The 15,139-nt window shown below is 36.7% G+C and overlaps 1 protein-coding gene across 1 annotated transcript in view; it reads left to right on the forward strand.

Moving 5' to 3' along the window:
• The window catches only part of PLPPR4 (phospholipid phosphatase related 4), a 60,246-nt gene that overhangs the window by 33,638 nt on the left and 11,469 nt on the right, over window positions 1-15,139 (forward strand). Inside the window, exons 3-4 of the mRNA XM_069063403.1 lie at window positions 4,864-4,993; window positions 8,804-8,999. Coding sequence (XP_068919504.1) covers window positions 4,864-4,993; window positions 8,804-8,999 — 326 coding nt within the window. The remainder of the gene's footprint in view (window positions 1-4,863; window positions 4,994-8,803; window positions 9,000-15,139) is intronic.

The following is a 15,139-nucleotide window of genomic DNA, read 5'->3' on the forward strand; positions in this document are numbered from 1 at the left end:
ATAACATTTATATGTACCTACTAAGCATCAGGAACTGTGCTAAACATTTAAAAATATTATTTTATCCTCAAAACAATTCTAGGTGGTAGCACTGGTTGGATGAGATAATTTGTTGTAGGGGTTATTGGTCTTCTACAAGGACCCCCTTTCCTAAGCTACATACTCCTAGCCTGATTCCATATTAAGTAAATCTGCTTAAAGAACTACATAAATGCTAATCAACGTTATTAGCAATTGTAGTAGCTACCTTTGTAGTTGTGGTAACAACTACAAATTTGTTGTGAGAGTCTAATTTATCTATATATATTATATCTACATAATAAATCTACAGAGTTGTTGTGAGAGATAATATATGTCAATTTCTTTGCTATTTTGTTTTAGGAGAGATGTGATTAATTGGTTTAGGGAACTCCTAGTGGGGAAAATCTAAGTGGAGATAGCTATGCAATTTATAGTTTTAGAGAGCTGCCTGAAGACCTGAGAGTTAAATGATTCTCTATATTCACAGGGACCTTGTATAACATAGGATATGACTTGTAGCCATATCTTTCTGATTTGAAGGCCTGCTATTGACTATGCTATTCTGCTTCATGTTGCAAAACTTAATGAAATCAGCTGCCATTACAAACAGATAAGTAAACTGAGGCTCAGAGAATTTAAATAAGAGAACCAGAACAATGTAGTGGATAGGGGAGTGGAGTTAAAATCAGGAAGATATGATTTCAAATCCTGGCTCAGACATTTAATAGCTATATAACCCTGAACACATAGCTTAAGCTTTCTATGACTCAGTTTCCTATCTATTAAATTTAAGGGTTGGACTTATTGGCTTCTAAAATCCATTCCAGCTCCAAATGAATCATTGTATAACTGACCAATGACAGGCAGCTTGTGAGTAGCAGACTAATAATCAGACTTGGATTTTATGGCTTCCCCCTATACCTTATTGCTCTCAACCATTAGCTTCCGCCATGCATGAATTAAATAGAGGGAATATAAGCTCATATTCAAGTGTAGATTGGAGAAGAAGGAGGGAGGGGAATAAATATTCTGTTTAAACCCAATGAAGATAGTAATCTCAGAGAAAACATCTGAGAAAAGTTGTGATCACCATATAGTTTTGCAGAATTCATATAGGAAAGAGAAAAATAAGAAAGAAAAACACTTTTACATTCTTTAGAAAATCCATTATTTTTGTAGGTCTCAGCAGAATTAATCCATTTAATATTCAGAGGGAGGCAAACTCTGCCTGGATTTGTCTATAGCTCCTGTCGTGACAATCTTAGCCTTGGAAGCTTATATAACCAAAATGTCGAACCATAAAGATGTTTAAGTTTGCTGAGGCCTCATTGCAATTTGAAGCCATGGGGACATTATAATAATTGTTCAGAAAGTATTTTGAAAGGGATAGTCCTCCTTACTGTTACAGTAACAGAAACCATATTCAAATACTATAACCCCACTTTACAGGAGAAATTCAGGACTACGGTTCCCCTAAAGATAGTCACTGTTTAATATTCCACAGAAGTCAACACATAGGCATTTTCCATGATAGTAATTTTGCTATGCTGCTTTCCTTATTGGAAATTAAATGCATTCCATTTTCAAATGGCAAGTGGCAACTAATCATTTTGTTATTAAAGCATGATCCTGTAAATACATTGTGGTCCTAATGTATCTCACTGAGAGGAAATTAACTGTAGTATTAGGAAATAAACTAACAAGCACTGCTCCTACACAAAGAGAGATCTATAGTGAGGTAACGGAAAAAATTTGCAAAGTTCATACCGCAGCTTCTAGATCAAGATCAAGTGAAGAGGAATATTATGTAAGGACTTAACCCCCTCCCCAAAAAAACACTTTCTAAGTACAAAAAGGTGCTCAATCTGTTTTAGGATTGAGCAAAGCTTAACAGTACAAAACTCTAGTCATATTACCTACTAGTTCTTGGCATGCTTGTGTTGGCATAGACATCACTCTTAGGCCTTTGCTCTTGTGTGCTAATGGCTTAGGGTGTCATGAAGTGAGGCATGTAATCTTTTTTGTAGGAATGTATAAATAACAGATAATACATCTAAAACTTTAGTGCATGACCAAAATTGGAGATATCTTAGTTATTTAATATAATAAAGACAAGGAAGTCAAATGTTCAAAAAGTTACTATTGGATAACTGAAAATAATAGTAAAAGCTGGCATATCCACAGTACATTGAGATTAGGCAGCTTGTGTGACTTGGAGTCAGGAAGACCTGAGTTCTAAATTTGCCTCAGATAATTAGTAGCTATGTGACCCTGGGCAAGTCACTTACCATCTCATGCCTCAGTCTCATAATCTGTAAAATGTGGCTAATAATAATACCTAACTCACAGGGTTATTGTGAAGAGCAAATGAGATAGGATATGAAGTAACATGCCTTGCAAATCTTAAATCTGTATATAAATATTAGTTATTATTGCTATTTGTTCTTCAGAATGACTTAGGGATGGGAGTTCCACAGAGAATTTTTTCCCCCATTTTATAGTTAAGGAAACTGAGGATGAGAAAGTTTTAGCATCTGGCCCAAGATCACACAAAGAGATTCAAGTGTCTGCATTCTAACCTAAATCTACTTGATGCCAAATCCTTTGTTCTATCCCTAATACCACCTAGATGTCATCAAGGGCTTATTCTGACCTGAAATCACAGTGTCTTTGGAGTTATGACCTAACCTTCTTAATCTGTGTGGTCTTACATCATTTTACTTCCATAAGCCTCATAAATCTTAGTTCCCCTTCAAGGGATCTTGGAAACTATACATTCCAACCCTCTTTCCTCCCATCCCCTATTTTATAGTTTCAGGAGTTAAAGGTTGGAAAAATAAAGCGATTTATCTTAAGTCACATGGTTAACTCAGTAAGTAGCAGGACCAGGATATGAACCCAGATTCTCTGAATCGAGATCTAAGGCACTTAAAATTATAGCAGAGCTGTTAGTTTTCAGTCCTGAAAAAGGAGGACCTTGGGCTTGATTATGTGTAAGAACCTTTTCAACTTAGAAGTACTGGAATAGATGATAGATTCAATGATGAGCACTTAATCATCAAGCTGTAGATTTCTATCTGAACAAAGTACATCAAAGGAGATACCTGTTATATTTAGATATTCAACTTCAAGGGTTGTTAGGCACAAGTGGAAATCACAATTGTGAATGAACAATTATAAAATAAAATAATAAATAAATATAATAAATAAAATAATATAAAATAAAAACATTTATTTTAATGAATCCATTTTTTTCTTCTATTTTCTCTTAGTTAATCTTTAAAATGAATGTTTTGCTTCCTTTTAACACCAGTGCCCTCACAATACTTTAGACCATTTTGGTGATGCTCTATATGTCACAAAGAAACATTATACCAATTTTTTATACAGAAGCAAACTTCTTTCTCCTCTCTTATTTTCCATTCTTAAATATTGTGCCTTAGAGGATTACCTGAAATACTGAGAAGTTAAAAGGCCTTATCCATGATCACACACCCATTCTGTGTCAGAGGGTCTGAACCCAAGTGCTCCTGATTCCAAGGCCAGCCTTCTATTCAATACTGTCACCATTTTGCCTTTCTCTAAGGCAAGATGGACTTATTGCTGACCTAAATCAGTAAAGGTTATTTCCATACCAGTTATGCCCCATACTGATGAAATGACAGGTCCAGATGAAATTATTTAGTAAAGGGGAAGTTCACAGCCAAAATTGATTACATCCTATCAACACTGATGGGCTTCATTTTCTCCTAGGAGAATGCTACAAATCTAGCAAGCAAACATGTCATTGTGTCCTGTTTTTTCTCTTCATATCTTCACAGACTCACACACACATCACTTTTATGCAAACTATTTTGCAAAATCAAGCCTATAATTACTGCAAGAAAGTCAAAGAGGACTTTGGCCTAGAGAACTGACTTCTAGGGTGCTATCTATCCCTTTGCCTTATCTCTACAAATTGCCCCTGGGTCCCATTAGCTTGGTACCTCTCAAATGTGGTGCCTTTCCCCTAACCCTTCACGGTAAAGGACATATTTTCTGGTGTAAAGACCGCCCCTTCTGCCTTCTGACCATAGTCAGACTGTCCTCTATGGAATCACCACATCCCTTCTTCCCCATTTAAGTGAAAGAAGCCCTGATCAGAGATCTGCAGGAAAAAATCCTCAAATATAACTCAGTTCCAAATATATCCCACTTCTTCCACATCAACATCACAATTAGACTACCCAGCTAGTAAGAAAACATTACTGGACAGGATATTACTCTCCCACAATTGGAAAAGTGCGGGGGAAAACAAGAATTTAGAGATAAGACAAAGATTTCAAGTGTCACCAGGAGTTAGAATGACCATCTGGTTCACTGCATTAACCAATTCATAAAATGTTCCAAATCTAACTAAGTGGGCACTTGCTTCATCTAGTTCTCACTCATCTTGCTTTCATAGTAATAGTGATAAAATGCCAAGACTCTAACAGTTGTAGGGCAAGCTGGATCACCATGTGATTTATCAATTAGACACCACAGGGTGTTGCTGGGCAAGAGGCCAAAGGCTGAGTGCTTCCACCTCTGGCAAGTGCCAAGATGTACCTTAACTCCAGATCATTAAGTAGGAGTCCAGAATCTCCTAATGTTGTTTGTGATGACCCCAATCACCCTCTCCTCTCTCCCTGGGTTCAGGTACTCAGGGAAAATTGCTTACCCATTGAAAGCTTTTAAATGCAAGTACATTTAAGCCAGCAATATTTTACATTTTCCCTGTTAAATTATATCTACTCTTTTCACGCCCCATCAAATTCATTTGTAACTGTTAAATTCACTCTGAATACCCTTTTGTCATTGCAGATAATGGTAGGAGAAGGCATTCTCTACTGTTGCCTGTCCAAAAGGAGAAATGGGATTGGAATGGAGCCCAATATAAATGCAGGAGGTTGCAACTTCAACTCTTTCCTTAGAAGAGCCGTCAGATTCGTTGGTGGGTTGGAGAACCAATTTCAAAAAAGAAATGCTTTTTCAAGTAGAAATGCTGTATTTAATTACAGTTACTAAGTTTTTGAAGCTATAATTTAGTTGTATAATTTCAAGTACAAGATAGGACTTAAGAAAGAAGTCATTGGTTAACTGCAAATCCTAGAATTAGCATTTAAAATGTGGTATTTACATTTTACATTTTCCCTATTTCTAAAATTCACATGCAATAACTTTTGAGTGCTTTTTGTCTAACCCCTGTTTCCTAGGTGGTCTCACTGTGGGGATTGTTCTTATTTGGGCCTATCATCTGGATTTGCTACTAATTCTTGGTATGCCTTGGGCAATTTGGCCTGGACTAAGAAGCAATGAAATTAGACCAGAATCAAAATCCTTGGGTGGTAAGATTGGTGTAGGAAGCTCCTAACACCATGTGAACAATACAACTGGCATTTCTGTGTAGCAAGGCTGTGTAGACAAAGGATGATAGGGTTGAAACAGGACAGGATTACATGCTACACTTTGATAAATAATACCTTAAGTGGAATGATATGTGCAAAGCATTTTGCAAACCTTAAGCATTATGTAAATGTTAAGATAACAATAATAGTAATAATAAATAGCTTCCAAGTTACCTCTTTTACCTCTACAATAGTCAGGAAAAATAAATATCCTTTTCTACAAAATACCAAATTACATGTATTATCCTACTTAATACATTACTTATTCAATATGACTCACTTCCACCCTCTTCTACCTCCCAAAGAGAAATAGGAACTCAGATATGCATTGTGTCAGAGGTTCTGTAATCCTAAGCAAGCCACTTAAGCTGGTGGGAAGGGAACAAAAAGATTGCCAAAAAGGTCAGAAACTTAGAAGAGCAGATAAGACATTTAGGATTGAATTGCTTTTTCTAAGAGAAAAAAAAATCTCTTAATGGCAGTGCTTAACATGGTGCCTGGCATATAGTAGATAATAGCCTATTACAAATAGTAAGCATTAATAGATTTTTGTTTATATGACTTGGCATAGCTATAAAATGCTATAGGAAAGTGGGCAATTAATATGGGAATGACCTAGAAATGAGGTGAATAACTCAGTAACTCTTCTTGCCCTAGGGAGAGTCTTCCTAGAGAACCCAATTTTCCAGGAGTTCCTGGAGATTCTCCATTTAGTATTCCATCAGTATTCAGATATGGGAAGCCACAAAGCCAGAGCTTTACAGAAGGGGATACAATCCAGAGCTATGCTAGGCAAGTGGGATGAGACTTGACTCATCATGACCAATTATCATATTAAATCATGACCTATTTATCATAGAAAGGAGTTATGCTGAAAGTATTCATCCTAAAGAGGAAGAGATGAGAATCCCAAGTGTTTGGGTAAAACTGGAAATTGTGGACAAATTTCAAAGTCAAAGGATCTTAGAATTAGAGATGAAAAGAGATACCAAAGGTCATCTAGTCCAAATCTCTTATTTCATAGAGTGTTGATTTGATTTGACATAACTATAAAATGCAATAGAAAAGTGGACAAATAATATGGGAAGGATCTAGATGCAAGGTGAATAGTTCAGGAACTCCTCTTGCTCTAGAGAGAGTCTTCCTAGAGAGACCAATTGGGAGAGATCTGAGGCAAGAAGACTACAAGAAGGCTCTTGCAATCTTCCAGGAATGAGGTGATGAGAATCTGCACCAAGATGGTGGCAGCGTCAGAGGGAAGGTTACATGTATAAAAGATGCTGTAAAGGTAAACTTGATAGGCTTTTGGAACTGATTGGTTATGAGAGGTAAGAGAGAATGAGGAGTTAAGGATGAGAATTCTCAATCAACTAGATTGAGAATTTGGATGACTGGGAAAACAGTGGTGCCCTCAACAATGCCAATTGGAGGTTAGAAAGAAGGAGGTTTGGGAGGGGGGAAGTTAATGGGTTCAGTTTTAGACATCTTGAATTTTAGGTGTCTATAGGATATCTACTTTGAGATGTCTAATAGGCAGTTTGAGATGCAAGATTCAAGGTCAAGAAAGAGGTTAAGTCTGGCTAAGTACATCAGGCTTAATTACCAGAATAAAATGATAATTGAATACATGGGAGCTGATGACATCACCAAGCAAAATAGTATAGGATTAGAAGAGAAGATGGATGAAGACAGAACCCCGGGGGACCTTTATGAAAAGGGATCTGGATAAAGATCCAACAAAGGAAACTGAGAAGGAGCCAGGTAGGAGAATCAGGAGAGAGCAGTGTCACAAAATCCTTGAGAGAATAGATTATAAAAGAGAAAAAGGTGATTGACAATACCAAAGGTTAAAGAGAGATCACTAAGGATGAAGACTTGGAAGAGGCCATGAAATCTGGCAAGTAAGAGATCAGTGGTATCTTTGGAAGCAGTAGTTTCAGTGGAATGAAGATTCTGGAAGCTAGAAACCTAAGAGTTAAGACGAGAGTGATAAAAAAGGAAATGGGGACATCTGTTAAGGATGACCTCAGGGAGTTTAGCTCTGAAAGGGAGAAGAGATATGAAATGATAGTTGTATAGATGGATAATATAAGGGTTTGTTTTTTGTGGTGTTATTTTTTTGTTCTTATTTTTTAGAATGGGGAGATATAGGTAGTAAGCAGCAGGGAAATAGCCAGTAGGCAGGAAGAATTTGAAGGTTAGGGAGAGAATGGGGATGATGAAGGGGGAAATTTGTTAAGAAGACAGGGTTAGAATGAGATCACTTTTGTATATAGAAGCACTTACCTTAACAAGATGGACTACCTCTTCATGTGAGATAGGGAGTGAAGGAGGAGATAGTTGGAGAAAGCACCTTATTGAAATGAGAAGGAGGAGGTGGAGACATAGGAGGAGGAGGAAAAAAAGGAGTTCTTGATAGATGGCCTCCATTTTTACAATGAAATATGACCAAGGTTCTCAGCTGGTAGGGTAGAAGAAGTGAGGAAAGCCATGAGAGGATTGAGTAGAAATGAAAAGATTTGGAAAAGGCACTGCAATGAGTAGGATAATGAATGGATTAGTGAGATGTAAAATGATTACCTTGCCTTAGTGAGAGCCCAGTTGAGATTATATGACATAAATTTGTAGTAGACCCAGTCAGCATAATTTCATGGTTTCTCCAGCTTTATTCAGTAGCAAATGAATAGCAGTTAAGGCAGTAGATGTTTGGAGTAATGTAAGACTGGGAATAGATAGGGCAGGATTGATGATGAGAAAAGGGGCCAAAGGACTAAAGACAAGAGAACAGAGTACAGTTGAACTGGTTTACCAAGAGGTCCTAGTAGGAAAGGGAGGAGAGTATAGTCGACGCAATGATGACGGCCTGAAAAGGAACTGTGGGGTGAAGGAATTGGAGGTCATAGTAAGGAAAAAGAACAAGGTTGAGAGTATCAAGACAGAGGAAGGGGTAGAATGACAACAGATTATGACAGATAAAGTTATTTCAGAATTCATGAACATGGATGAGGAGCAGTACAGGCAATGGAAAAATCAAGGGTATTATCGAAACAACCAGACTGCCCATCTATTATTCCTTGTTTATACTATATAACCCGATAAACTTCTTTTCTGTCTATAAACATCCTTGAGGACATCTTTTATGCCAGTTTAAAATTGATAATGTACATTGACAGTATTCTGGAACCTCTCTACAAACCCCTTGATATTACAGCAAAATTAGTAATATTGATGGATTTTAAGAGGATTGATTGAGTTTCCTTTACTTTTAACTAACTGCATTGCAAGATCAAGAATAATAAAGGAGCAATATAAGTACCAAGAAGTTAATAGTCTCTTGTGTTTCCTTTTGCTTACAGGAGTTCATGTATTTGGACTTTGTTCTACTGCTCTCATCACTGATATCATACAACTGTCAACAGGGTACCAAGCGCCATATTTTCTGACTGTATGCAAGCCAAACTACACATCTCTGAATGTATCATGCAAAGAAAATTCCTACATTGTAGAAGATATCTGCTCAGGATCTGACCTCACAGTCATTAACAGTGGAAGGTTAGAGACTTTGAGATCTAAAGAAGAGCCCTATGTCTAAATTTAAGGTTTTATTTCAAACTAATTTGTAGGTAATGTTTAGTGTATTGCTTTGCATTCCTCTCACTCAGAGATCCTAATAGTCATTGAATTACAAGGACCCAGCAATCAAAGAGCACATAGTCCTCACAGTTTCTGTACATTTCCAATCTTCGGGTATTTTTCAGCGAGTCATATCATTCAGTTCCATAGTTTGATTTGACTGATATGATTTGCCTAGTTGATATAATTTACAATCAATGACAGCTCATACTCAATAAATGTATAGCATAGTCCCAGGAAGGTCTAGATTTCACACGCTCGTCCATGATGTTGGGTTGTTTCATAAGGCAACCCTATCTACTTTTAAGAGGAGAACAAATCTCTGTGGAGCTTGGTAAATTATACAACTTTGATGTTGCACGAACTGCATCTAACACTGACAATATGTAAAGTCAGGAGGAAAACATCTCCATGGGCTGGTTAGTATTTATAGTCTCACTAGAAGATACCTAAGTAGTAAAATTTAATGATGCTCATTCTTTGATACTTATGTGACATTAGCGGTTATTTGCCCTTGGTGACTATTTCACAGAATTGTAGAATTTCTGAGCTGTAAGAGTCCTTAGTGAATACCTAATTCAACCCATAGCTAAAAAGAATTCCCTCTACATTATGTGCCAACCTTTGATTGAAGACATCCAGTGAGAGTGAAATCGACTACCCAACCAGATAACCCATTTCACTTTGGGATAACTAGTTATTTGCAAGGCTGTTGTTTCTTAACTTTTTAAAAAATCAATTCTTTGCAGGGTATTCTTGCTGATTCTTCTGAGGAATATTCTCCCTGTCATTTTCCTCCTACTTAACTTATAATGTGTTTGTGTTTATGAAATTCTATTGACTAAAGACTCATTTTCAAAATCTGAAGCAGCCCATATCTCCTATTTTGTCCTTTCCCAACTTTTAAGTTATTTTCTCTAAACACTCTAAACATATTTTAAGACCATATTTCTTTTTTTATTGAGCCATGGCCCCATAAAATTTTATTTGCTGCTGTTTCCTTAGACTTTTATGATGCTTTTGTCCCTGGGGTAGACTAGTGGACCACCAGGGTCAGGTTTGACAACTCGTGTTTTAAAAGTTGGGAATGTGGGGTTTTTTTTGTCCTTTTCTAAAGACATTGTCATAAATCTCTGTTGCTAGCTAATAATTTCTGGAGTCATATTCAAGATTCCCAGGTAGAACATCTGGAACTTAAATACTGATTTTCAGATGTATTCTGATGCAATTGCTAATGACCTTCACTTTACATTCATCTTGTCCCAGAAGTTGTTTTGCTGCTTCTGGAATCTCATCTGCAAATTCTCCATAGAGCAATAAATAGGATTTCACTGAATTTACTAGTTTCTCCATTGATAACATAGTATTTTATTTCCTACCCTAAAGTTAATGTGTCAAAGGCTTTCTTTCATCAATGTTTTATTCAAAGATGCTTCATTATTTATGTTCCAGTTCCAAATGACTTTCTCTCTCCTCCTTGACTATTTAATCATTTTATACCATTTTATCTCCCTCTAAGACCATATTTATCTTTCTTAATTTCTCTGTTTTTTATCAAATCAAGAGCATAGTTATTGTTTTCTTCAAACAGTTTAGTTTAAAATAATCTCTTAGTGATTCACATATTTCTATTCAGTAAATCATTCTAGCGGTAAAATTGGGATTTATTATTAAAGCCCTCCATCCCCCTCACTCTTCATTTTACCATCCTCTTATATTCAAAATATCAATGGAAAGAACCATCATCTTAGTGTAGCTATCTCTATTCTTAATTTAAAATATTCCTCTTCATTCTTCATGTGAGCCTTGTGTGTGAACAGCCAATATACATGTGATGTTCATGAATAGTGAGATTACAACATTTTCACTTGTGTGGATTCCCCTTTTCCAAACTTTATTGAAAGTAGGTCTGGGAGCCTTTGGCCATCTTAGTTGTTTGTGAATATCTACTCTAAAAACAAAATGCTCAGATAAGTCATGGTGTCATTTCAGATAGGTTATCTAAAATCCTCCTATGAGAAACTGAGGAAAAGATGCCTTTGGCGCATTGATTTTTCTGTTTCCTACAGGGAAATGTTTAAGAGATCATCTCCAGAATCTCTTTTATACCTGTATATTCATTTATGAATCTGCATTACTTTGAGACTTGCCATTCCTTGCCTTTTTCTCTGACTTCTTTGGTGGAATTGTATGGATATTTTTGTTTAATGTTTCACAATTCTCAGGATTTTAGATTTAGAAAGTACTTCTTTAGCCAATTAGTTGGTCTCAGAAAAATCCCAAGTGTGACATAATCCCAATGTATTCATCCTTTCTCTCCTCAAGAATTTTCAATGAGGATGAAATCACTTAACCCTGAGACATCTCATTCTGCTTTCAGAAAGTAGGATGGCATAGTAGATATAGAGTTAGCCTTGGCTTGGTATAGTGGATCGAGTATTAGCCTTGGAACCAGAAAGACCAAGGTTCAAGTGTCATGCCTGACATGTACAGACTGAGTGATCCTGGACAAGTCACTCAGTATAATCTCTCAGTCTCTTTGTAACTCTAAGACCAATTGAATCAGAGAACCAATTTTATCACTATCTAATTGTCAGGAAGATTTTTGCTGACATTAAGCCTAAATTTCCCCTTTTTGAGACTTTCACTCATTGCTCCTGATGTTGTCAGTTGGGGTTAAACAGAACAAGAATTCCATGACTTCTCTGTGAACAAAATCTTCAACTACTTAAATTGAAAAAATCACAGGAAATTGATTCCCAAAAACCAGTTTCCAGATCTAGCAATTCAAACATACCACCAATGTGGTAAGTAAAGTCCCTCATAAGAGGATCAAATGCCAAGAGCAGAGGAACCTAGAAAAGCACAGCATAGAACTCTCTTTTCTCATCACTCCCCCCTCCCATGTCCTTCCACACATATATGTATATTTGTGTATGTGTTCATTTTTACATATATACCATCAATATGGACTTCATATGTATAGATATACTCTAGATGTGGACTACATATATAGTGGGCTGTATGGGGTATTCAGGGAGAACTAAAACCTCTGGTATGAGGGCTTTTCAGGGCTGGTCATCTGTCTTTGGTGTCCCTCCTGCCACCAAACTCTTACCTGTGGCTCCAAGAAGTTGCATGTGCAGTGGCCACATTCCAGTAAAAACATCTCATCATACAGGCTCAACCAGGTTAAAGGTAACTGATAGGCCTCAAAGCCATCAGTGATTTAGGGAGATGTCTGCCCCAAGCATGTGAAGATTTTCCCCATTAGAATGGGCAAATGAGAACGATTTGTTCCAATGGCCATGGGCAGAGGAAGCAGGTGCTGTGGAGCATTTGTATCTTGGTCAGACATCAAAGGTGCCAAGGTCATCGACTGTATCCCAGACCATTACTGGTTATCTTGATTTTTGTCTTGCCTCTGAACAGCAATGACTCTGAAAAAGAGAGTAAAGCTGATGACTTTGTGAAACTTTGTCTTACTTAAATCCAATTCACATGCAAGTCAAGATCTTACCCATAATGTAATCAGCCCTTCTTGAAAAAAAAAACAATAACATATATAGCTTTTTTCTATATCTACACATATACATGTATAGTCAAGGAAAATGAAGGTTTAGTTTATGGATCACTCACTCTCTCTCTGCATTCATTTGTTTCTCCCAGTTTTTCACTTTGCCCTGGCTCAGAAAACAGTCCCAGCTAGCTCTACAAAGCTTGTAAGTTTCCTGGGAGAACTCTTTACTCAGATATTATAAGCAAGATTCCCCCCAGAGTGGGAGAAAGGATGAGGAGAGGGGCTTCAATGTTTCTCTTACTGTGGTTCAAGACTTTTTCTTCCAATTCTCTTTGCCCAGATAACATCTTAAACACAGATTAGGGCACCAGATCATTTTATCTAATAAAGGACACCCGACAACAAAGAATGAATACTAAAAAATTACAGCAGGAAGGAGAGCAGGGAATGCTGATCCATTTAATAAATGTTTATTGACTAAATGACTGTGGGCCAAAATAGTCCACTGGACATATCACAAACAATGCTAAACTCCTGATGGCAAAGGCAGGACAGTTTTCTTGCTTAGAGTCCTGAGAGGAGGGCAGCTAACCAAATGACTCCTCCCCTAATGAGAGTTACAGGAAGGTAGGGGGTGGGAGAGGTGGGTAATGTCTCTCACTGAATCAAGTTCTTTCAAAACCACAGTGGCTCGTGCTTGTTCCTGGCACCAGCTATAGCATGGAGTCCTCAAATTTTTCTCTGAACCAAAGATTTGAGGGGAGAAAGCCAGAGCACCAGCACTTCCCCATGTGTTTCCAAGATGGAAGACAAGTCTTGCTTCTGAACTAATTCCTTTCCATTCTCCCTCCCACTCCCACTCAGTGTCTGTGAACTATTCTAGAAGCTATCATATATGTTCACAATTCCAGCAACCAGGAGGATTCTTGAGAGACACTTTGCATCTTCATGCCTGGGATTGGGGAAGGGGAGAGGGTGGCAGGGATGCAGATTTCAATGCATGGTTACACTTGAAAACAGTTATCATGCCTTCCTGGGTCTTTTCTTCCTCAATCCCTTTAGTCATTTCTCTTATAAAATGGATTCAAGGACCTTCACCAATCTGATGGTCCTTCTCCGGACCCTAAAACAACTTTATTTTTCTTAAATGGTGACATGGAAGGCTGAATTCAGTAAATCTACATGTGGTCTGACTAGGAAAGACACAGAGAGACCATCACCTCCATATGTCTAGAAACTATACCTCTCAATGCAAACTCATTTTTTTTGCTCTCACATCACACTATTTAGTGGCTTGGAGGATGTAGCCTACTAAGGTCCTCAGAATTCTTCAAATAAACTGCAGAGGAGGAGAATTCAGTAGCCTGGAAATTCACAGGCTACACTTGAATAAATCTAGGGTGCCTTCAGGACTTCAGGATCCCATATTAGAAAACTGGGGATCAAAAATCTTTGGTGATACTAAATAAATACTATTGTCAGTCAGATGAAGATTTTTAAAAAAATAAAATCAAATAAAATTTCAAGGACAAAGTTGAAATGAAAGAAATGGAGCAGAGGACAGTGATAGCTAATAACAGAGGTCTGGGACAGGTTTTTTTTTATCCAGTGAATTTATTAAATTTAAGAATAAAATTTATAGTAAAAAGTTATACAATCAGTCTGGACACTGATAATATAAATATTATATATACACCTTGTATATAGTAGATATTTACTAAATATTTGTTGGAAAGGATTAGATGTGCTGGTTTCCATTAAGATGTATGTATTTGCTTTTAAGGTGTGCCCTTTTCATTTAATTTAATGCCAGACTTTTCTCAGACCCCTTAAAGTCTTGTTCATGTTCATGTTACATCTCTTTATCATCTCAGCAAGTCAGGGGTAGTGTTTTTGTAATTTCATGATCCATCTACTCTTATCTTTTTCTTTTAAATCCAATTTTAAAAAATTTTTCTTCTGGCTACCCCTTATCATTTCTCTTGAAATTTTTTTTAATGTTTCCTTATATTAAGATTCTTGAGATGGCAATTATTGAGAAACAGGAAAATAATACTCAACTTTCTCATGATGATAAATTGGGGAATGTCTGGGAAATAAAATACTGGCACTTAGATCTTTAATTATAAGATGATAAAGTCCTTTTTCAATTTCATAGAGAAAAAACAATTTTAGATGCTATGGTGGTAGGATATAACATAAAAAACATCTTTCAAAACATTTATCTAAAAATGAAAATAATTTCAATATATTCTCAATGTTCTAAGTTTCAGCTTTCCAACCATTAACTATTAGCATGTAAATATATACTACATGCATTTCTCAATCAGCATATTAGTTACTTTACTGGCACTTCAAAACTTACTGCAATGAGAAAAAAAATCACAATTTCTCTTTCAAACCAAAGGTGATTACCAGCATTTATTTTCATCAGCACAATTTTATTCTGTTCTCTCCCTAGAAAACATAATTGAAATTAAAGTTATTGATTACTTGCTTGTGGCTTTTAAGACTTTCACCACCCTGTGTGTTTTTTTAA

The sequence above is a fragment of the Petaurus breviceps genome, unplaced genomic scaffold (genome assembly GCF_028583685.1).
Source record: "Petaurus breviceps papuanus isolate PSGF00001 unplaced genomic scaffold, PetGlider_PUasm1.0 90564, whole genome shotgun sequence".
NCBI lineage: Eukaryota > Metazoa > Chordata > Mammalia > Diprotodontia > Petauridae > Petaurus > Petaurus breviceps.